This window comes from Thermobia domestica, chromosome 10, assembly GCF_964235325.1.
Source record: "Thermobia domestica chromosome 10, izTheDome1.hap1.1, whole genome shotgun sequence".
NCBI classification, from domain to species: Eukaryota; Metazoa; Arthropoda; class Insecta; order Zygentoma; family Lepismatidae; genus Thermobia; species Thermobia domestica.
The window spans coordinates 6,212,790-6,238,807 of NC_137463.1; the positions used below are offsets into that span (position 1 = coordinate 6,212,790).

Genomic DNA, 26,018 nt, shown 5'->3' on the forward strand with positions numbered 1-26,018 from the left:
AGTGACTGACTAACGAAACATATTACTATTTTTTCTTAATTTAACCCAGCGAAGAGGGTAATTGATGCTAGTATATATATATATATATATATATATATATATATATATATATATATATATATATATATAATGATCAAAGATGACCAATGTCAGAGAGCGCTTTAGTAACAGTAAAAAGTGACTGACTAACAAAACATATTACTATTTTTCTTAATTTAACCCAGCGAAGCGGGTAATTGATGCTAGTATATATATATATTTATATATAAATGATCAAAGATGACCAATATCAGAGAGCGCTTTAGTAATAGTAAAAAGTGACTGACTAACAAAACATATTACTATTTTTTCTTAATTTAACCCAGCGAAGAGGGTAATTGATGCTAGTATATATATATATTTATATATAAATGATCAAAGATGACCAATATCAGAGAGCGCTTTAGTAATAGTAAAAAGTGACTGACTAACAAAACATATTACTATTTTTTCTTAATTTAACCCAGCGAAGAGGGTAATTGATGCTAGTATATATATATATTTATATATAAATGATCAAAGATGACCAATATCAGAGAGCGCTTTAGTAATAGTAAAAAGTGACTGACTAACGAAACATATTACTATTTTTTCTTAATTTAACCCAGCGAAGCGGGTAATTGATGCTAGTATATATATATATTTATATATAAATGATCAAAGATGACCAATATCAGAGAGCGCTTTAGTAATAGTAAAAAGTGACTGACTAACGAAACATATTACTATTTTTTCTTAATTTAACCCAGCGAAGCGGGTAATTGATGCTAGTATATATATATATATTTATATATAAATGATCAAAGATGACCAATATCAGAGAGCGCTTTAGTAATAGTAAAAAGTGACTGACTAACAAAACATATTACTATTTTTTCTTAATTTAACCCAGCGAAGAGGGTAATTGATGCTAGTATATATATATATTTATATATAAATGATCAAAGATGACCAATATCAGAGAGCGCTTTAGTAATAATAAAAAGTGACTGACTAACAAAACATATTACTATTTTTTCTTAATTTAACCCAGCGAAGCGGGTAATTGATGCTAGTATATATATATATATTTATATATAAATGATCAAAGATGACCAATATCAGAGAGCGCTTTAGTAATAGTAAAAAGTGACTGACTAACAAAACATATTACTATTTTTCTTAATTTAACCCAGCGAAGCGGGTAATTGATGCTAGTATATATATATATATATATTTATATATAAATGATCAAAGATGACCAATATCAGAGAGCGCTTTAGTAATAGTAAAAAGTGACTGACTAACAAAACATATTACTATTTTTTCTTAATTTAACCCAGCGAAGAGGGTAATTGATGCTAGTATATATATATATTTATATATAAATGATCAAAGATGACCAATATCAGAGAGCGCTTTAGTAATAGTAAAAAGTGACTGACTAACAAAACATATTACTATTTTTTCTTAATTTAACCCAGCGAAGAGGGTAATTGATGCTAGTATATATATATATTTATATATAAATGATCAAAGATGACCAATATCAGAGAGCGCTTTAGTAATAATAAAAAGTGACTGACTAACAAAACATATTACTATTTTTTCTTAATTTAACCCAGCGAAGCGGGTAATTGATGCTAGTATATATATATATTTATATATAAATGATCAAAGATGACCAATATCAGAGAGCGCTTTAGTAATAGTAAAAAGTGACTGACTAACAAAACATATTACTATTTTTTCTTAATTTAACCCAGCGAAGCGGGTAATTGATGCTAGTATATATATATATATTTATATATAAATGATCAAAGATGACCAATATCAGAGAGCGCTTTAGTAATAATAAAAAGTGACTGACTAACAAAACATATTACTATTTTTTCTTAATTTAACCCAGCGAAGAGGGTAATTGATGCTAGTATATATATATATTTATATATAAATGATCAAAGATGACCAATATCAGAGAGCGCTTTAGTAATAGTAAAAAGTGACTGACTAACAAAACATATTACTATTTTTTCTTAATTTAACCCAGCGAAGAGGGTAATTGATGCTAGTATATATATATATATATATATATATATATATATATATATATATATATATATATATATATATATATATATATATATATAAATGATCAAAGATGACCAATATCAGAGAGCGCTTTAGTAATAGTAAAAAGTGACTGACTAACAAAACATATTACTATTTTTTCTTAATTTAACCCAGCGAAGAGGGTAATTGATGCTAGTATATATATATAGTTATATATAAATGATCAAAGATGACCAATATCAGAGAGCGCTTTAGTAATAATAAAAAGTGACTGACTAACAAAACATATTACTATTTTTTCTTAATTTAACCCAGCGAAGCGGGTAATTGATGCTAGTATATATATATATTTATATATAAATGATCAAAGATGACCAATATCAGAGAGCGCTTTAGTAATAGTAAAAAGTGACTGACTAACGAAACATATTACTATTTTTTCTTAATTTAACCAAGCGAAGCGGGTAATTGATGCTAGTGTATATATATATTTATATATAAATGATCAAAGATGACCAATATCAGAGAGCGCTTTAGTAATAGTAAAAAGTGACTGACTAACAAAACATATTACTATTTTTTCTTAATTTAACCCAGCGAAGCGGGTAATTGATGCTAGTATATATATATATTTATATATAAATGATCAAAGATGACCAATATCAGAGAGCGCTTTAGTAATAGTAAAAAGTGACTGACTAACGAAACATATTACTATTTTTTCTTAATTTAACCAAGCGAAGCGGGTAATTGATGCTAGTATATATATATATTTATATATAAATGATCAAAGATGACCAATATCAGAGAGCGCTTTAGTAATAGTAAAAAGTGACTGACTAACGAAACATATTACTATTTTTTCTTAATTTAACCAAGCGAAGCGGGTAATTGATGCTAGTGTATATATATATTTATATATAAATGATCAAAGATGACCAATATCAGAGAGCGCTTTAGTAATAGTAAAAAGTGACTGACTAACGAAACATATTACAATTTTTCTTAATTTAACCAAGCGAAGCGGGTAATTGATGCTAGTATATATATATATATATATATTTATATATAAATGATCAAAGATGACCAATATCAGAGAGCGCTTTAGTAATAGTAAAAAGTGACTGACTAACAAAACATATTACTATTTTTTCTTAATTTAACCCAGCGAAGAGGGTAATTGATGCTAGTATATATATATATATTTATATATAAATGATCAAAGATGACCAATATCAGAGAGCGCTTTAGTAATAGTAAAAAGTGACTGACTAACAAAACATATTACTATTTTTTCTTAATTTAACCCAGCGAAGAGGGTAATTGATGCTAGTATATATATATATTTATATATAAATGATCAAAGATGACCAATATCAGAGAGCGCTTTAGTAATAATAAAAAGTGACTGACTAACAAAACATATTACTATTTTTTCTTAATTTAACCCAGCGAAGCGGGTAATTGATGCTAGTATATATATATATTTATATATAAATGATCAAAGATGACCAATATCAGAGAGCGCTTTAGTAATAGTAAAAAGTGACTGACTAACAAAACATATTACTATTTTTTTCTTAATTTAACCCAGCGAAGAGGGTAATTGATGCTAGTATATATATATATTTATATATAAATGATCAAAGATGACCAATATCAGAGAGCGCTTTAGTAATAATAAAAAGTGACTGACTAACAAAACATATTACTATTTTTTCTTAATTTAACCCAGCGAAGCGGGTAATTGATGCTAGTATATATATATATTTATATATAAATGATCAAAGATGACCAATATCAGAGAGCGCTTTAGTAATAGTAAAAAGTGACTGACTAACAAAACATATTACTATTTTTTCTTAATTTAACCCAGCGAAGCGGGTAATTGATGCTAGTATATATATATATTTATATATAAATGATCAAAGATGACCAATATCAGAGAGCGCTTTAGTAATAGTAAAAAGTGACTGACTAACAAAACATATTACTATTTTTTCTTAATTTAACCCAGCGAAGCGGGTAATTGATGCTAGTATATATATATATTTATATATAAATGATCAAAGATGACCAATATCAGAGAGCGCTTTAGTAATAGTAAAAAGTGACTGACTAACAAAACATATTACTATTTTTTCTTAATTTAACCCAGCGAAGCGGGTAATTGATGCTAGTATATATATATATTTATATATAAATGATCAAAGATGACCAATATCAGAGAGCGCTTTAGTAATAATAAAAAGTGACTGACTAACAAAACATATTACTATTTTTTCTTAATTTAACCCAGCGAAGCGGGTAATTGATGCTAGTATATATATATATATTTATATATAAATGATCAAAGATGACCAATATCAGAGAGCGCTTTAGTAATAGTAAAAAGTGACTGACTAACGAAACATATTACTATTTTTTCTTAATTTAACCCAGCGAAGAGGGTAATTGATGCTAGTATATATATATATATATATATATATATATATATATATATATATATATATATATATATATATATATATATATATTATATATAAATGATCAAAGATGACCAATATCAGAGAGCGCTTTAGTAATAATAAAAGTGACTGACTAACAAAACATATTACTATTTTTTCTTAATTTAACCCAGCGAAGCGGGTAATTGATGCTAGTATATATATATATTTATATATAAATGATCAAAGATGACCAATATCAGAGAGCGCTTTAGTAATAGTAAAAAGTGACTGACTAACGAAACATATTACTATTTTTTCTTAATTTAACCAAGCGAAGCGGGTAATTGATGCTAGTGTATATATATATTTATATATAAATGATCAAAGATGACCAATATCAGAGAGCGCTTTAGTAATAGTAAAAAGTGACTGACTAACAAAACATATTACTATTTTTTCTTAATTTAACCCAGCGAAGCGGGTAATTGATGCTAGTATATATATATATTTATATATAAATGATCAAAGATGACCAATATCAGAGAGCGCTTTAGTAATAGTAAAAAGTGACTGACTAACGAAACATATTACTATTTTTTCTTAATTTAACCCAGCGAAGCGGGTAATTGATGCTAGTATATATATATATTTATATATAAATGATCAAAGATGACCAATATCAGAGAGCGCTTTAGTAATAGTAAAAAGTGACTGACTAACGAAACATATTACTATTTTTTCTTAATTTAACCAAGCGAAGCGGGTAATTGATGCTAGTATATATATATATATATATATATTTATATATAAATGATCAAAGATGACCAATATCAGAGAGCGCTTTAGTAATAGTAAAAAGTGACTGACTAACGAAACATATTACTATTTTTTCTTAATTTAACCCAGCGAAGCGGGTAATTGATGCTAGTATATATATATATTTATATATAAATGATCAAAGATGACCAATATCAGAGAGCGCTTTAGTAATAGTAAAAAGTGACTGACTAACAAAACATATTACTATTTTTTCTTAATTTAACCCAGCGAAGAGGGTAATTGATGCTAGTATATATATATATTTATATATAAATGATCAAAGATGACCAATATCAGAGAGCGCTTTAGTAACAGTAAAAAATGACTGACAAACGGAACACATTACTATTTTTTCTTAATTTAAACCAGCGAAGCCGGTAATTAATGCTAGTATTTACTACAGACATTATGTAAGATATGTTCTCATATTTCCGGACGAGCTGAAAAGTGCAATTTTAAAACAAAATATTATTTAAGTACGTAAACCTGTTTTAATAACAAATAGCAAAATTGATTTTCACTGTGCTTGAAACTAACATTAAGTTCTAGCTCCATCGTGGCTACATGGCTAGAGTATTCAGTTCCCGGTGAGAGTTCAAGTTGTTTGGATTCCACATTAAAACTACAAGTCCACGTCTCACATAACCTCGCTGCTGAAAGAGAGGTTAAACCCTAATCCAACCAAACACGAATATTAAGTTAATTCTTGAAGTTGGTTCATCATCATTATGGGCACGAGTCTTTCGCACTAAGAATTTGAAAATTTCGCGTTTAGTTTTTCATATTTCGCGTTTTGTCGCATTTTCCAAATACAGTTTCGCATTTTGTAGCTCTTGTGGAAAAGATATTCCCTGACATTTTTACAATTGTTCTTTTTATTCATAGATTACTACAGAAATAAACCATTAATTACCTAAAAACAAAATACACTGACTAGTTCACTTATAGAAAATCATGTTTTTAAAAAATCAAACTGAAGAGAAATGAGTAACTAAACTTACTATGAGTAGGAAAGTTTTGCTGTCTTCTGACAACATATAGGCGCAAGTTACATTTAAGCATTAAACATACGCATGTTACATGTCTCCACATTTTCCTCCTTCATTGTTGTACATTTGTCGCTAATCACCAGTTCATACTTTAAATAAAATTAAAAAAAAAAAAAAAAATGAAATAAAAATAATAAAAAAAAACTTTTTACAGTTGGCACTGCTTGTTGGAAGCCACACATATGTAACTGCATTTACAAACAAACTTCAAACAATCATCACTTCGGAACTCTCCATCCAGTTGCGATGGTAATAGCTAACGCCCAACAAGTTCCCTATAGCCGTATCCGAATCACCCAAATTTACCGTTTCGTCAGCGGAAAACTAGCGTTTTTAAATTAATGAATACGCATTTTTTAAAATTTCGCGTTATCTCGCGCATTGTTAGAGATTTCGCGCAAAACTGCCAATTTCGCGTTTTATCGCGCAACGGAAACCAATGAAAATTACTTAATTCTGACGCATTTCGTTTTATCGCGCATTGCAAAAAACTCGTGCCTGTAAACATCATTGCTTATTTAATTTGCTATCAATAATTTTCTGAAATAGCAAATCGTATTTTTTTTTTTTTTTTTTTTTTTTTAAAGATAAGGAAGCGATTCTGTTAATATCAGCTATAAGAAGTTCAAAATGATTCGCATAATGGGCCATAACTTTCTTAATAGTTGCACTAGGATCATGAAACTGTGTGTGTGTAGTTGTTCCTTTATGCTGAGGTTGTATAGCAAAGTTTCCTTTTCTAGATACAGATGCGTCTACAATAGAGATGGAAGTAGACAGTCAAACCTGGCAATGATCGGCCATTCAATTCCTGTACAAGACCAGCAATTAGTCAGCCACAATTATACGATACAAATTGCTTGGTGTATATGGGGATGCGATATTAGATCGCAGCAATATTCAGTAATGGGTACAAAGGTTCCACATTAGTGATTTAAGTCTGTTGGACCAACACAGTACGGCAGATCATCTACTGCAGTGAACAGCATTACCAAAGACTATACTGACGAATGTGTAACCACACGACAGCTTGGTAAAGCGACTGGATTATCTGTGGGTAGTCTTTAGGTTGAAGAAAACTGTGTCCATTGAGTGCCATACCTGCTCACAAACGCGCAGAAAGAAATCTACTCTGCCAATCACACACTGCAGAAAACCAAATTTATGACATGGTAAGTGGTTCCTCAACCCCTTTAAGTCCGGATCCGGCTCCGTCCTATTTTTTTCTGTTTGATCGTGTGAAGACCCACCTTTATAATAGGCAATTTTAACCAAGAACTCATTGTGAAACTGTGGTGTAATCATCAGCGTCCGGTGTTTTACCAAAGTTCATTTACGGCATGGAAAGAACGGTGGGCTAAATGTGTCACAGCGGATGGAGGATATAGTGTGTAACATGCACAAAGGGCACAAGTACATACACACAAAATTTTCTGGTCCTGGTGCAACTATTAAAAAACTTACGGTCCACTGTGCAAAACTTTTTGAACGCTTTTTGTACATATGATTCTTTCTTTGACGTATTTTTTCCCCTAATGGAAATTCCAAATGCTAATTTTGCTGGAAGGAAGAAATTCCAACGAAAAGGACTTGCAGGAAGTACTTCCATACTTGAACGACCTTCTGCAAAAAACATGCAAAATGAAGATAAATAAGAAGAAAACCAAAGTGATAAAAGTGCACAAGAGCAGGATAGGAAGGGGCAAACGTATGGGTAGAGGGAGAGAAATCGAAGATGTTCCCCTATTTAGGAAGTCTAATATCCTCGGACGGAAGAAGTGAAAAAAACGTTAAGTTCCAGAATAGCGCAGGCTAAACAAGCATTCAATAGGGAAAGAGAACTGCTAACATCAAGAAATATGTAGTTGGACGTTCGTAAACGATTTATTGAGCCCTGGTATGGAGCGTGGCGTTTTACGAATCAGAGACGTGGACATTGAGAAAAGCTGAAATATCCAAGATGGAAGCATTTGAAATGTGGTGCTGCGCATATCACGGACCGAAAGGAAAAGGAATGAAGACGTACTAAAGGAAGCTAATAAAGGATGACATATCATGAAGATAATAGGAAAAAGAAGAAACAGCATGCTTGCCATCTTCTTCGGTACTCCGATTCGATCGCCGAGCTGATAGAGGGAAAGGCAGACGGAAAACCAAGAAGTGGAAGACCAAGGATAGAATATTTAGATGCAGTTACGAAGAAGAGACCTTATCAAAGTATAAAACAGCTCTTCCAAGGCAGAGAAAAGTTTTACAATTTCCATGTTCCTACCAACCTATGGTTGAAGTGAACAATAATAATAATTTTGTTTGAAAAATAAGTATCACCTTTTGTTAGTGTGCTAAACTTTCTTCTGTATACACTAAAAGCCGCTAACGTTTCCCTCTAAATTTACAAAACTTTCAAGCCATTGGTTCTTGGAAAAAAAGACATCTGGAAGCCTAATAAAACAGAAAATGACCGCTGTAGCTAGATGAAAGTCGCGAAACCTGTTTAACTGGTGATTCATCCTTTCATCAAACACAAACATTTTTATTATTGGTATATTATTCGAATACTTTGAACAGCACTACTTTACATACTTTAACAATATAAATGTAACAAAACATAAACATTTTATTTGTAGTTTTTAACAAATTATTTGTCATTCAACAGACAAAAATACATATCAACTGGCATATCACTATCAACTAAGCTGTTTAAACTGGTTTTGTAGAACTCTCTTCATAAAGCTCTGGTGCGAGTCTATAATATTTCCTAGTTCATTTCTCAACTCGGCTGTTAAATTCGGTCCTAAATGTTGAATTACTATCACTAAAAATTTTGCGAATTTTATGTCCTTCGCATGCTCTGAAGATGCTGCTGCTATACTCTCCAACAGCCTTCGACAAACATCATCTTCAAACGACATCTCTGAAGATTCCAATAGCGTCTGAACGAGGACAAAATGGACATCACAAACCTTCGGGATATTAAATGCAAAAGCTCTGCAACACAAAAAGGTTTATGGACATTAAATAAATGTACCAAAAACATGTATAACAAATATCGTTAATTATATCATACAATACAGTTAATAATGAGGTAAATGACAATAAATTATTCAGGCCAGCCTTTAATTTATTTTCATGCTTTGAAAAGTTTTAAGAAATTATAATTACTAAACTGTGTTCTTGGAAACATGTTTTAAAACCCAAAATGTTAGCTTGTAAAACCCAAAAACACAGTTTAGTACGTAGGCTAATCAATAAAAACTGATCATCAGTGTTTATGAAGCGAATACAACAGCAAGGCACAGAAAACGAAACACGTCTCTGTAGTGGGAGAAGTGACGAATAGATTGAGCAAGTTTGAAAGCCATGACGTCAAGAATATGATCTTGGCAGCCGTTCAAGCACACGTAGTTTCAGTTTCGCATAAGGCAACATGGAAGTGACACGCGAAGAACACTACAGAAATTCTGTTGACTATCTTACAAAGATTATCGTTCCGTGTGTACCCCATCCTCCATATATCCCTGATTTAGCCCCTTGGGCTTTTTTTCTTTTTTCCAACTTTGAAGAAACCCTTCCGGAGACGGCGTTTCGCATCTTCAGGGGTAGTGGTGAAAGCTGCGGAGGCGATTTTGAAGAATCTGTCCAAAAATAGCTTCCAGCATGTCTTTGATGACTGGCAAAAACGTTGGGAAAAGGGCATTGCATGTAATGGGGACTATTTTGTAAAAGCCCATCAACATTTGGAGGATTAGTACAGGTAATTATAGTGATTGGTTGCAAACCAAGGCAACTTTGCTCAAAGTTTAGGAGTATAAAGTAAGATTTTGAATTTTAAGAAACTACTTTACTTGAAAGGAAAAAAAAAAAAAATCCTTAAATCTGAAGGTAATCCGTTTTGACACAAGAAAAGTCTTCAAGCAGACTACGAACATGTCTGTGTTTACAGCAGCCCTATTTATGGAGAGTACTGTAGAGTTCTTAAGTATTCAACTGCTTTCCCCATGCCTGTACTTGATTACTATGAATAGTAATCTAGCACAGTAATTCCAATATAAGGACATCTATAACATACGTGAATATCTCTTAACAGTTGCAGAAGAAACCAAATTAACCACAACTTGATAGGTAGTTGCAAACATACGTAGGGAAATAAGTCGCGATAATGAAAGAAATATTAAAACTAGCACCTATGTTGACGAACTTGAAAAAACATGTTATACTATCAAAAAAAAAAAAAAAAAAAAAAAAAAAAAAAAAAAAAAAGAAAAGGAGAAAAGTGAAATACGAGGCTAAGATGACAATGGCTTCAGAATCAGAGGACTGTAGACAAGAAGCGATACGAGAATAGGAAATACGATGCTACTCGTACTTCTAAGAGGCAATACATGGCAGATGAGACTAGAACTGACTTTTTCTTTAACGTTTATGAAACAATCACTATAAAACATACTGAAGAATTCCAGAAAGCTGGCACCTCGCAACAATATAACGAGAGTCCCAAGGGTCATATGCTCCCAAGCTGCAATTACGTACCAAATTCAAATTGAATGAAACTGGTCTTCTGAAGTTAGCTAACGCAATACAGCAGTAATTATATATATATATATATATATATATATATATATTCAGCACAGAGACCATATTAGACATGGGACCTACAACTTTACATGCGGTCCGAAATAATAACAGCAATCTATAATTTTTGGATAAAGTAGGCGCACCTAAGTATCGATAAAATCGACCCAATGGTCGTAATTACGAGAGTGATTCAGAAAGTAATGCCTCCAAGCCCATACTTGGCCTATAGTACTGTAAACATTCTGAACTGTTTATCATTAATGCACTGATGCTTAAGCTATAGATCACTTTCCTATCTCTTTTCATTCCAGAGTAATCCAGTTGTGACGTCCGGTTGAAACAGCGGGCTGCCATTGAATTTCTGACTGCGGAAGGTTGTGCATCCAGGAACATTCATCGCCGGCGACGACTCGTGGATGTAAAAGTACGACCCGAAGCGAAGCGTCAGTTGATGGACTACCGCCACACGTCATCTCCTAAAAAAAGTCCCATCTGCTGGCAAAGTGTTCTTGATATTCTGGCTCATTCTGACCATAGTCCGGATCTTGCGCCCTGCGACTTTTGGCTCTGCCCCAAACTTAAGGATCATCTTAAGGGCCAACGGTGTAGTTGTGACACCGCGGTGGAAGCAATACTTCATAAATTGCCACCGAGTGCCATCGCTTCGCCACCGAGCGAAGTAGTCAAGTGGTAGAGCGTTGCCTTTGCATTCGAGAGGTCGTGGGTTCGATTCCCGCTGCCGACCATCCTGATTGGTGTTTTCCAGGTTTTTCCTCAGTCCTACCAGGCAAATGGCAGGATGGTGCCTACTAAATAGACCCTGGCCAATACCTTCCCAAATCCTTTCCATTGTTGTTGTTAGATACCCAGTATAAAATGGCCCAGTATATGTGGTGATTGTTAAATAAATAAATAAATGGTGCCGCCAGGAGCCACCACAATTCTTCGCCGACGGCATGAAAAACCTTGTTCTGTGATGGCGCAAGTGTGTTGCCCGTAATGGGGACTGTTGACAATGATGTCACCATTTGTAGCTGACATTGCAAAATTTGAACTCACACCTGTATTGGTGCTATCAGTCAAGCACAAATAAAGGTATCATTTTGGAGGCATTATTTTCTGAATCACCCTCGTACTACTGTTGAGACAAAAAATACACGATGTAAATGATTGTGCTGTAAATAGGACTTAAGCCATTATTTGCCCTGAGAATGAGTGACCGAATGTTTTTTCGAAATATTGGAGGAAAGATTGAAGAGAGACATTATTAGGTCAGTGATTTAAAGTACAGAGAATTTTAATTTGCTGGCCTGGGCAATATTCACTGCTTTTTCCTTGGTAATTGTATTTATTATTTTATTCCTGATACAAGTCGATGGAGACAGATGTGCTTTGAAATGTTGTGTACAAAATTTGGCGAATTCGAACGGTAAATTCGCAACTTTTTATCTTCATAACAATATCGATATTTTACTCGATAATAAGAATTTTTCTTACCTCAGTATTTCGCTTCTTTGCTCTGCATTGAGACTATCTTTTATAAGGCTCAGAATAAGATCACAAAGCGAAGAATTTGTGGTAGATACTTTTAACAAGGGAATGACAACATTTGTTGACACAACATGAGGAAAATGTCGAGCAAGCTCCACAACAGCTGAACTCAATGAGCGAGGAATTAGATCTGTCACTTCTTGCAGCTGGAAGAGGAAACAAGAAAGGTGGTAAGAACATTCACATATAAATAGAGTGAAGTACCTACGCCTAAACTAATATTCAGAAGACACCACAATTAAACTAATGGCATTACATAGAAACATTCACCTTTCAATTTGTAGGCTGTGCAAATGTCATATTTCAATTTCATTTCATTTTATTTTGTCTTTATAATCATACATTTTGCACGAATTCGTGCGTATGAATGACTCATCAAGGCATAAAGATACATAAACATACATTGTTGTGACATATACATACTGATTACATTTAAATACTAGGCTACATCTACAGTCAAAGAAAAAAGAACACAAAAAATAGACATTTTTAATACTATCAGTAATCAAATTCATTTACACATCTAGGTATTCACTCACGGAATAAAAGCAGTGCTATAAATAGATAGGTTTTCAATAATCTCTTAAATTCTCCTCTTTGCTCTGTCATTCGAATATACTGAGGGAGTTTACTATATAATATGGTACCCATAAATGTTGGATTCCTCTCATATAACTTTGTGCGATGTTGTTTGCTGGAAATTTTATCTTTACGCCTGGTATCACATTTACGGGTTGATAGTGTGTTAAGTAATTCAATGTTGGTTAGGGTAAAGGCAATATTTTAGGTTCCTTAAATATTGGCCTACACGAGTCGCTTATTTTGGCCCCTGTTATGGTTCTTAAAACTCTTTTTTCTTTCTTTTCTTTCTTTTTTTAAATCACGAACAATATATTACGTTTTTTGGAACTTTCCTAGAAGATTATGTCATATGTTAGTAAAGACTGAAAGAGTCCGTAATATAAGTTACGAAGTGTATCTAGATTTTTTATAGCATAGAGCATTTTATTGATTTTTTGGGGGGCAATGAAGATATACGTGTTTTCCAAGAAAGATTGTAATTTAGCTAAAGTCCCAGAAATTTGGTTGAGTTTGAATGCGTTATTATTTGATTATTTAACATTATATCATTATCTAGGCAATGCTTATTTTGAATGTGATAAAAATTTAGGGCTGTAGATTTGTCTGTTTAATTTTAGCTTGTTTTGGGCAAATTAGTTTTCTGAACTACTGGTTGTCTCGTTAATTTTATCGCGGATAATATCATAACTTGTGTCTGTTATAGTAGAGATTGTGTCATCAGCGTACATAGTTGTATTTGCTAATGTTACGTCATTTGGCAAATCATTTACATATAACATATATAATATGGGTCCTAATATTGATCCTTGAGGAACACCAGTAGAAATACTTTTAAATTTAGATTTATGACTAACTGAATCTGACACAAATGATATTTCAACAGCTTGGGCACGATTTTGCAAATACGATTTAATCCATGAGTTGACAACTCCTCTTAAACCGTAACCGTTAAGTTTATGGAGAAGGATGTTATGAGGGACAGAATCAAAAGCTTTGGATAAATCCAAAAACATTTCCACGCATTTTTTACCCTTGTCCAGGGCTTCCGTGAATGCAATATATTGTAACCACCTGTGGATGTCTTGTATAAGTTTGCAAACTTAAAAGTAATATACAGGGTGTTTTTTTTTTTTAATTTTTAACCCGAGACTGCAAAATATCTGAAAAAAGGAGTATCGGATGAAAAAAATGTTCGAAAAACTTAATACTTTGGAGGGGAAATTTACCTGTGAAAAAATTAGCGCCCCGCCCTGTAGTTCGGATGGGGAGTAACTTTGAAAACTTAACACAGAGACCTCCATTTTTTATTGCAGATTCGGATTCTAAAAGATAAGTAAATTTTATTCGGAACACTATTTTTGATTCACAATACATGGCATTGTAATCAGTGAATACTTGTTTCACTAGGGCTTCTTCAACTTGGAGTCACTATGCTTTATTCCGGAATAGATGTGCGACAAACAGAACCAATCTTTTGTCTTAAACGTTTTCTTGACTCGTGATAGGTGGCGAAGAAGATTCAGAAAAATTGTTTCCAAATTACTTATTACCTTTAACGGATTCGATACTAGGAAAGAATGACTGCTTTGCTAAAGCGCAAATTTTAGAGATATACTTTAATAGATTTAAGTTACGGCGCACATTTTTGGATAAAGTGACTAATTGTAGAAGGACTTCTTACTCTTAAATAAGAAAATCTCTTATAACATGGAGGACCACACTGATAAGTCCTAAATAAGAGAACTAATTTGTACGAAATATCGACAAAAGTAACAACGATTACTCTAACAGAGCATGTTGTGTAAATATTAAAGTGACTCGTAATGATGCTTATTCTAGTAGGTATCAAATTTCTCATGTACAAGAATATAACTCAAGAAAAGTACTGAATTTGATTTCAGTGCTCAAAAAGGAAAGACATCATTTTACTTTACACACAATGCAGTACGCTTTACAGTAGTTACACTACAATCTTACCTTGGGAACGATTATATGATGACATATCATGGGACATAGCATGCTATGCACTTCAAATTCTGTATTACAAATAAAGGAACACAGATTTCGAAATCCAATATCTGACAATTTTGCTGATAGTTTACCCAGCACTTCTTCCAGTTCCTTCTCTGACAGTGTAGAAACTGTTTGGATATTCACTTCCTCCATATTTCCTGCTTCTAATGCTTCGATAAAGACATCTAACGTACTTTTAGGTCGAGCTGTTTGCGTGAATTGGGAATATGTTGGTTGAGATGAACTAACTGGCGTCTCTTCTTCACGCGGTACGTTAACATCGTTAGCATCAAATATGTCTTCACTGTCACTAATGTCAATTGTTTGGTCATTTCTGACTGTTTCGCTGCTAGTTCTCGTGGTATCAGGTACTGTAACATTCGAAATTTGACACGAGTTCCTGAACACTAAACTCCAGATATTAAACTCTTCACTGTCATCTGTTTTTTGCTTATATTTGTTGCGTAATTTCTCCAATTCTAACTTGTTGCCATCGGAAAATTGCCAATCACTCCAAGTAGTTGCAGTTTCATCCATATTTACAGCTGTAAACAAAAACCAAAATTAATATTACTATACACTAGGGATGGCCAAAATTTTCCGGAATCCGGATTCCGGAAATTTTGTTTTCCGGAATCGGAAAATTTACTTTCCGGAATTCGGAAAAATTCCGGAATTCGGAAAAATTCCGGAATTCGGAAAAATTCCGGAATTCGGAAAAATTCCGGAATTCGGAAAAATTCCGGAATTCGGAAAAATTCCGGAATTCGGAAAAATTCCGGATTTCGGAAAAATTCCGACATTCGGAAAAAATCCGGAATTTAGAAAAATTCCGGAATTCGGAAAAATTCCGGAATTCAGAAAAATTCCGGATTTCGGAAAAATTCCGGAATTCGGAAAAATTCCGGATTTCGGAAAAATTCCGACATTCGGAAAAATTCCGGATTTCGGAAAAATTCCGACATTCGGAAAAAATCCGGAATTTAGAAAAATTCCGGAATTCGGAAAAATTCCGGAATTCAGAAAAAATCCGGAATTTTTCCGAGATCCGGAATTTTTCCGATTTTACTTTCCGGATTCCGGAAAGTAAAAATTCTGGAATTGGCCATCCTTAGCTAGTAGTTGTTAAAAGAGAAACACAATAATGAATAGGCTATATATACTGTATTAATTTCTTGTAGTTGGATATGTCTTTATCATTTACGTAGACAATTGCTACTGCAGTTATTTACTACTTTATGAGAAAGATCTTATTTTCACACACAAAAAAGTCGCCGGTATGTCTCAAACATTATCGCGTTCCCACCTGCAGCTGCTCCAAAGCACTGCAAACTACTTTTTAATCAGGCGAAAGGCAGTGAAGGAAAATAAATCTCAACAAATATTCTAATAACATTCGCTTATTGTCAACATACCTACAGTGAGCGCAGAAAGTGTTCGTACACCGTGCATAGTTTATATTGAAAACAGCTAGCATGAGAACGGGAGGTGGAAAAATATATATATAACCAGAATTAAGACTACACATTCATACATTTTATTTCTATATACAAGAGAAAGGCCAAACAAACACAATCACTGTTTTGTTCAGAAGAAAAGAGAGAATTCCTTTTTTGTAAACGCAAAAAGTCACCGTACACTTATGCTTGAATTAATGCTTATAAAGTATATTACGTTATTTAATATTTTGTGGGATTACCCTGTGCGTTAATGATTGTCTGTAATCTTCGTGGCATTGATTTCACCTGTAGTAGTTCGTAGTTCTGTAGCTTCGGGACTGATTATGTCCCATTCTTCTTGAATAGCTTTTCTTAGGCCTTCTTTAGTAGACAAGCTGTGCCTTCTGATTCTTGTCTCCAGAACAGATCATAGATGTTCTATGGGGTTCATGTCTGGGGATTGGGGAGGTGTGCGAAGCTGTTTCAAGGTATTATAGAGTCAGGGGCGGGTCCAGAGGGGGCAATCGCCCCCCCCCCCACAAGAGGAAACTCTTATTTTATACATAAATAAACCCATCCATAACAAGTTTGGAGCTCTTAAAAGTAGCAGTATTACCGCCGACCGCCCCCCCCCCCAGAAGTCCGTCCTGGATCCGCCCCTGGCAAACCTTGCAGACAGGCCTTGTTCAACAGTACAAACAATAATTGCGATGTATAATGTTTCTATCACTGTGCGAAACCATAAAAAAAATAATAAAAAAAGAACTCGAAGACCAAGAGTGTTGAGTGAACAAGTTAAACGTTACATTATTAGGGAAAGAAAAAAGGTTCCAAAAAGTAGTGCTGTGCAATTGGCAACGGATCTGGAAACACGCGGTGTTAAAGTATCAGCCAGTACAGTGCGGAATATTTGCAGGGTATCATGGTCGGATAGCCAGGAAAATGTTCTGGGTGAACAAGACAAATCGTATAAAGAGACTAAAGTTTGAAAAAGAGTATAAAGATAAGGGATCAGGCTTCTTTCTGGAATAGGGTCATATTTTCGGACGAAAATAAATTTAATTTTATCGAGTCCAATGGGAGGCGTATGGTATGGCGCAAGGTGAATACAGAGATGAATCCTCAAAATCTCGTCTCTAAAGTAAGACACGGAGGAGGGTCCGTGCTCGTCTGGGGTTGTATGAGTGCCTCAGGAGTGGGTCGTCTCCACCTTATCGATGGAGTGATGATCTACAAAGTGTATATTAACATATTAAAGGAATATCTCCATACTAGTGGGCAGAAGATGGTTCTTGAAAACAATTTATTGTTCAGCAAGACAACGACTCCAAACATACAGCGGAAAATACTCGATTGTGGCTACTCTATACAGGGGCGGATCCAGGACGGACTTCTGGGGAAGGGGCGGTCGGCAGTAATACTGCTACTTTTAAGAGCTCCAAACTTGTTATGGATGGGTTTATTTATATATAAAATAAGAAAGTTTCCTCATGTGGGGGGGGGGCGATGGCCCCGATCGCCCCCCTCTGGATCTGCCCCTGAGGTTTGCTATCTTTCTCAAAGACTTACCCTTCTTATGCACTTTAATAATTACTTTTCTTGTCTCCTCATTTGTTTCTGTTCGGTTGCTTCCCATTTCGACAGCCCACCGTGCAGTTTTTTCACTCCTATTCACAACTAAACTCATTCTGTTACTCGTCATGCTATACAGAGGTGTATACTCAGGTGAATACTAGTGAACCCCAGTTGTGGTATCTTTGTTTCGTATTCGTACGTCAGGTGTACGATCACTTTTTGCGTCTACTCTATATATTTTCTACGGAATTTATTTACTTTCTGACCATTAAACTTGTCTTTGTGGTTCTTTATTGATATATTCATAAAGCTTAGTTTTCATTATTCATATTGTGTGTGTTATTACACTTCTTAAATTTTCTGTTTCTTTTTCGCAGGCATTTTCGTTTCAATAGCATAGGTGTACGAACACTTTCTGCGCTCACTGTATGTACAGTAAATACAAATTGACTTTACGAAGTATACAATGTAATTGTTCAATAATTAACATAAGCAGGCATTCATTAATTTATATTAATATAATAGTTAACAAAACTAATAAGCGGGTGATTGATGACTCAGTGGTAGAGTTTTCATCTATGGTATTCTAACCCAGGACATGTGGGTTTTCGATGGCTAATTTTGTGTTCGAAAATTTTCCCGGTGGTACTCTTGGTTCCCTTTCTTATATTTGTTCCATCATCACTCATTAACGAATTTAGTTTATCAAAACTCTATAGCCATATATTCATTCTGTCCGTCAGTGAAACAAACAGTCTCAAGAACTATCTGATGGATTACCAATCAATTTTGGCCATGATGTACAGAGTCAATAGTTAAGAATCGAGTTCCCTGATGAATGTAATATTCAAACCGGAAGCGGTACAAATCAACCATTTCCGGTTTTAACGTTAATCATTATATAGTAAATATGGTAATAGATAGCGAGAAGCGGTTTCCAGTAATCGACATATATAACATTCATGTAGATAGCATGTTACCCAGTTTGTGCATCTGCTGAAAATAATGAGCTTAGGTATTTAGAGAGCATTTTCCGCTTTAGAAAATGTGTGCTTGGTAAAGAATGTAGAGATTTAGCTGAGTCAGGCACGTAGCTAGAATATGGTAATAGGAAGGGGGGGGGGTCTGTCACGAAATACTATGGTTATTTACCAGGGGCTCAATCATTCTAAACTATTTTATTGGCAACATATATTGATTCGTTTAGCCAAGATTTCTAATGGGGGCATGATACTGTGGTTACACACCAGAGGCTCGATCAATCTAAATATTTTACTGACAACATACCCATATTGATTGGTTAGGACAATAAAATGAGGATATATTAGTAAGTATTTTAATAAGAAGCTATGAAGAAATCTCGAGTAAAAAATTATAAAAAAGTATTGAAAAAGATATAGTCTTCCGAGGTCATTCGAACGGTGTCGAGAATTTTGCGTCTGGGAAATTTGCGCCCTACCTCAAGAACAGGGAAAATTGCGCCTGCGATGTACCTCCACCGGGAAGTTTGAGACCTGCGAAATAAAAGAACCTATTGGAGCTTACGCATTTCCTCGGAGGGGCTGACATTACAGCATAAACAATCCTCCCCCCACAACCATGCCATTTGTGATTTATTTTCATTGTGGCTATATAAGGGGAGAATAAACTTCAATATAAGCCAAAAGAACACAACGGATCAACGCAATCACTGCTTCTTCCAGAGATGATTTTGGGGGAACACTGGCCTCCCCAGAGCTCTCAGAGTGCCCCCTCGGAGGAGACCAAAATAATACGTCTATAATATAATAATAAATAGAATAGTACCAGCAGTGACCCCCCTCCGGAATACTAAATGTGCCCCCCGGAACATTTTTCCTGAAAGAACGACTGAACGCAATTGTGTGTTTGAAGTGTAATTCCAGCAAGTAAACACACTGTACATAGTTTTCTTGATAATATTACTGAACTGATTTTACATTCACTTTACATTTTCTTTTCTATATTTTGTGTCCTGAAAAGCCAAACAACTCTCAAGGATTGTGAACAGAGATATCTGGGTAGAGCCAAACAGCCTTTTGTAGATTAAATTATACTCTTTGATTATATTAATAAATAATTATATATCAGTCATTTATACGTTTATTGTAAATTTTGTAGTATAATGAAAAATTGTATTTGTATGGATTGCCCTTTAGTGAACTAAAATTGTATTTTTTTTTCATTTGTTCGGAATATTATAACGGATGGAGTAACTCACTGAGACGATGAGAGGCAAGCCTAGTTCAAGTGCGAGTGGAAGTTACTTTACACAATACAATAATAAGTTGAATTGTAGGGCGCTAACATCCCAGTGCAAATATATAGCCGGCGCATTTTCCCCTCTTTTTGGGGTAGGGCGCAAACATTCCAGTGCAAATATATTGCGAGTGCATTTTTTCCTATTTTTGTGGTAGGGCGCAAAATTCTCGCATTCAAGGAAAATATAATGTCCGTGAAGTTGACAAGCCACTTATGTCAGACTCCAATTTCGACTTTAAACGTCGCTAGTGCTACGTTAGTGTTCGATAGTGACGCAAATCGTTAGTACTCCAACTGCATGCCAACACGCCCACTTCTAAGAATCATCTCAAAAGTGAGGTTAACCATTAGAGCAAGTAAGTGCTCATTGGTGCCATTAACATTAACGTTAAAGCCTCCATCGTACGGCCCTTTGAGTAATAATAACACCACGTTTTTTGCTAGTCTCAATGCGTCCCTATATTCTCGCGAATATTCTGACGTGCCCAAGTTAGTTACTTTTTTTTTGGGACTATTGTTTATGTTATTGTTTATTGTTTATTGCTAGTCTGCAGAGTAGTCCTTACATTAATATGCCATTGTCCTTGATAATCATTGCGTATTTACAAGCAATTTGTTATTACTGTTAGAAGATATCAAAAAACAAGATAAAATATACTACTTAACGGTTCATATTTTTCTTTTACAGTACATAAACGATTAATAATAATAATAATAATAATAATAATAATAATAATAATAATAATAATAAGAAGAAGAAGAAGAAGAAGAAGAAGAAGAAGACTATTCCAGCATAAAAGTTATCAATTGCATTACACTGGCAACAAGCGACGCATATTTTAACTTCATAAAAAATCGTTTCTCACGATTTTCTGGAAAACTACGTATGATAACATCTTCATTATGTCAAGTTGTTTATCTCAGTGTAATATATGTCTTACCTCTGGACAATATCACAGTAAAACAAAAATTAAATATTAGGAGTACATCGTACTTTTGGACTACATCTCATTAACCATGGGAAGATTGAGTAGTGTATACTTTAAGATATAAGTTTCAGCTTAACTTGCATCATACATTCTTAGGATTACAAAAAGGAAATTTGTTCGTTTGCATTTGAACAAAATTCTTAGGATTACAAAAAGAAAAAATAATTTTTCCGAATTCCGGAATTTTTCCGAAATCCGGATTTTTTCCGAAATCCGGAATTTTTCCGAATTCCGGATTTTTTCCGAAATCCGGAATTTTTCCGAATTCCGGATTTTTTCCGAAATCCGGAATTTTTCCGAATTCCGGATTTTTTCCGAAATCCGGAATTTTTCCGAATTCCGGAATTTTTCCGAAATACGGATTTTTTCCGAATTCCGGATTTTTTCCGAAATCCGGATTTTTTTCCGAATTCCGGAATTTTTCCGAATTCCGGATTTTTTCTGAATTCCGGAATTTTTCCGAATTCCGGAATTTTTCCGAATTCCGGAATTTCTCCGAATTCCGGAATTTTTCCGAAATACGGATTTTTTCCGAATTCCGGAATTTTTCCGAAATACGGATTTTTTCCGAATTCCGGAATTTTTCCGAAATCCGGATTTTTTCCGAAATCCGGAATTTTTTCGAATTCCGGAATTTTTCCGAAATCCGGAATTTTCCGATTTTACTTTCCGGATTCCGGAAAGTAAAAATTCCGGAATTGGCCATCCCTACTATACACCAAGAAATAAAATAAAATGAGATAAAGTTCGATATAGAGGATGTTTCAAAAGTCCCTTACCACCCCTTTTAAAATCCGTACGGATGTATTTATATTGAATTTGATGCAGTAAATATACAATAGAGCTAGAGGCAAACGTTTTGGACGATTGTCGCGGACGGCCGCCATATTGAATTTAAAAATTTTTATTTCAAACGATAGCTGGATAATGTGATACATGACCTTTGACTTTAGGCTAGAATTTGCTCATGATGTCAAATCTGAAATCGATTTCATGTATCTTTCTTTGGTGAGAAAACGACAATTGATGTTTACCTGCTCCACATGTGCTCCATGCTGGGCAATGCACGTGTGCAGACGCTTCTCCCAATAGCTATGAACACGGAGCAGGGTAGCTGGGGAAATCTGTTCACAGGTAGTAATGATCGTCCACTACGTGGTCTGTCCGCGACAGTGCCTGTCTCCTCAAATTTGGTTAATAACTGCCACTGCAACATGTGACATAGGGTGACATTGTCGATAACACTGATTGAAATCGGTTGCTATTGCACGGGCACTTCTCCCACCCCACACTTTGACCATTTTGATCCGTTCCTCAGTTGTTAACGGCATGGTTCACCACTTGCAAGAGGGGGAATAATCACATTGAGTTGTCCATAAGTTCTCACCAAATAAAGATACGTGAAATCTGATTTCAGTTTTACCATCCTGAGCATATTCTACCCTAAGGTCCTGTATCACATGACCCATCTATCGTTTGAAATATATATATATAAACCCTGAAATTCAAGATGGCGGCTGTCCGCGAACCATCATCCAAAACGTTTGCCCCTAACCTATTGTATATATATATATATATATCCTACAACAATTTCAATATAAATACATCCGTACAGATTTTAAAAGGGGTGGTAGGGAACTTTTGAAACACCCTGTACGTTAAAATAAGTATTCCAAAGCACTATTTTGTATTAAAAATCAAAATTTATTTACCAAAATGGTGCACTGTGGCATCTAAAAAGGAACGGACATGAACGTGTCATCCGGCCATCCGAATCAAACCTAGTCCATTCGATAAACATAGTAAAGATATGTTCATGCACAAAAAATAAGGTGCCATGGACAACGGAGTAAGTCCCTGAGACCCATTAACCCTGTTAGTATAAAGAAAATCGTAGACTCGCAGTGAAATAGCTATTACATCAACACTGTTCATTGGAAAGTCATGGTTTATACTTAATTCATTTCAGTATGAAATAAGCTTTCCAGAGGTGCTATGTATTCGGGCCTATAACGTACTTGAACAGGGAAAATTGGGAGAATGTCGGGAAAATTCCCTCCAGAAATCCCTCCCATCAACTTTGGACTCATCTGGAGTGGCCCTGGATAAAAGCACATAAACCAAATGTATCTCGAAAACTACTATAGGGGATAAGAAATTACTGTACCACGTTTTGTATCGATAGACAGAATAGGTATGATAGGAAAGCGTCTATTGGTATACAAGCTTTTACCTCATATCTATTCTGTCTATCGATACAAAACTAGGTACAGTCATTACTTACCCCTACTGTATTTTTTTGAGATACATTTGGATTATGTGCAATATAGTCACGAAAATTCGACGCGAATCTCGTTTTTAGTGTCCCGATTGCAACGTAGCACTTTGTGTTGCCTCTTGCTTTCGTGTGTACCACACAGTGGTTGCTACATGTAAGTAATGAAAATATAAATGGGATATTACCTATAATGTCTTTAGCAACATAGAAATACATAACCCGGAAAGTCTTCATTTCGGTCATTTCATGCATGCTTTTCGATTCTTCGATTCAGTGATTTGTTATTTCGATTCCATTGCTCCAGCTGCACATCGATAAGTAGGACGGCTTTAAAATGTATAGTCCAGTAGCGTAGAGCAAGATAGGTTAAGTAGGGTAGGAGTAGGAACGGGTTAGCTTAAGGTTAGGGAAGTTTTGGCCCATTTTCATAAAACTGTGCGGAACCGAAAGAACAAATCACTGAATCGAAGAATCGAAAAAATTAATGAAATCGCCTAAGTAAAGACTTGCCCATAATCCAACGCAGAAGGTAAGTGATATTATGATATACATAGTGTTTTAAGCTGCCATCATTTATGCATATACACACCTTCGCTAACGCACCTGCTCTGAATCGATTAACATTCGTGCGTTGTAAGTGCCCACCTAGTACAGGTTAGTGCCTTTTGCACAATACTTCTTGCCGTCTGCATACACTGAAGCCGTCCTTAAGTGAATCTATACAGAGGAATGTAATTCCATACCCCAAAAATGGGCGCAGGTGTAGTTTTGGCGCACTACCTTTTGGAAGATTTACACGTAAACTTCAACACTTTGCATGAAAAGACACGTTTATAAGAAAGAAATTTCTGCAGATGATAGAACTAAATCTAAAGTAATACCGCTGTATTGTAGGTTTACAAGCTTGGGTTACTAGTGTAAAATCATAAGTGCTTATGAAGAATAAAATAAGTGAGTCCATATGAAAGAACTCTATTAGATGCTATTTTCCACCGGAGGCAGATTTCTGCACAGTGTACAGAACCTGTATTTTATGTTTACAAGAGAGTTACTAGTATGAAACTATGACAAATGCTATTGAAACTCATATCATGGGAAAATCTCATGTCTCTCCACTACCCTCGTTGAACTCCTGCCCACAATCGCTGACGCGCCTGCGCGCTGCTCTGACTCATTTAATAGCATTCGTGCTTTTTAGTAGGAACCGAGTACAGGTTGGCTTCTTTCTCCACTGTAGTTTTTATTTTACACATTCAGAAGTCGTATTTATACGCAAAACTAAGAGAATTGTAACTTTTCAACAATTACTTCTGGTGGTCCCCTTGAATTTTATTTATGCCAAGTAAGATATTTTCATGTTGCCCACTGGAAACGTTTTAGGGGACAATAAGAAGAAAATTAGTGAAAGAATTATAATTTTTCAACAATTCTTTCTAATGGTGCGCTAAAAGTAAACCTGTACGCAAAAATGAATGTGTAAGAGGCATTACTTACCTCTACCGGTTCTATCAAATTTTGGCACGTTTCTTAGATTTTCAGATTAGGTTAGAGCTTTAAATTAATTTTGCCAGCACACGCACTAAATAATGACCTCCATTACTACTTGGAGACTGACTTCAGGAGGGTTCAGTATAAATAACAGTATGGATGTAACATAAGAAAAATAGTGCACAAAACACGAACCAACTTGTGCTAGGTGGCCACTAAAAAGCACGAATGCTATCTAACCGAGTCAGGGCAGGACGTTGCGTCCGTAGAGAACAGGCGCGTCAGGGATGGGGATTATACACATAAACTACAATAGTGGAAGAGCACAAGTAAACACAGACATTACTGAAAATTCATTTCAATATGCTGTGCACTGACAGTAGTTACTTATATTCATACTCACTCCTTCACGAAAAATATTTTACATCGTATTTTAACTATAAATTTTCTATTTTGTAGAACCGTCTGCTCAAGTGAACCCGTGTAAGATACAGAGAGTATATATGCAAGAGTACACAGAGAGTACATATGAAAAAGCATATATGCAATGAATTTATGTATAGATCCGTACAGTAAATCTGTTCAGGTTCCTCTAGTCATAATCTACATTGAAGTTTCGGTTAGTTAATACATTATAATTACCTGTGATTTTATCTCATCCGTTATATATGTTTCACCTTTAGGAAGGACAGATTGATAAAAAGTAATTAACGAACTTTCTTCATAGGGTAAAACTAAATGAATCATTACTATAAACCTCATTGAAGTTCACATCAAACTTCCCTCTCTAATTTTCGATCCATTCCATTCTATTCCATTCGGCATCTGTAAAATGCCGT

The 26,018-nt window shown here is 34.6% G+C and overlaps 1 protein-coding gene across 1 annotated transcript; it reads right to left on the minus strand.

Annotated features, from left to right (window-relative positions):
* Nucleotides 1-8,756: 8,756 nt before the first annotated feature.
* Nucleotides 8,757-26,018, minus strand: LOC145662262 (uncharacterized). The gene is made up of 4 exons (XM_081727644.1): nt 25,822-26,018; nt 15,095-15,675; nt 12,482-12,681; nt 8,757-9,397 (listed from the first exon to the last, which is right to left on the minus strand). Exons 2-4 carry the CDS (start codon nt 15,665-15,667, stop codon nt 9,097-9,099), a joined length of 1,074 nt encoding a protein of 357 aa, XP_081583770.1. The 5' UTR covers nt 15,668-15,675; nt 25,822-26,018; the 3' UTR covers nt 8,757-9,096.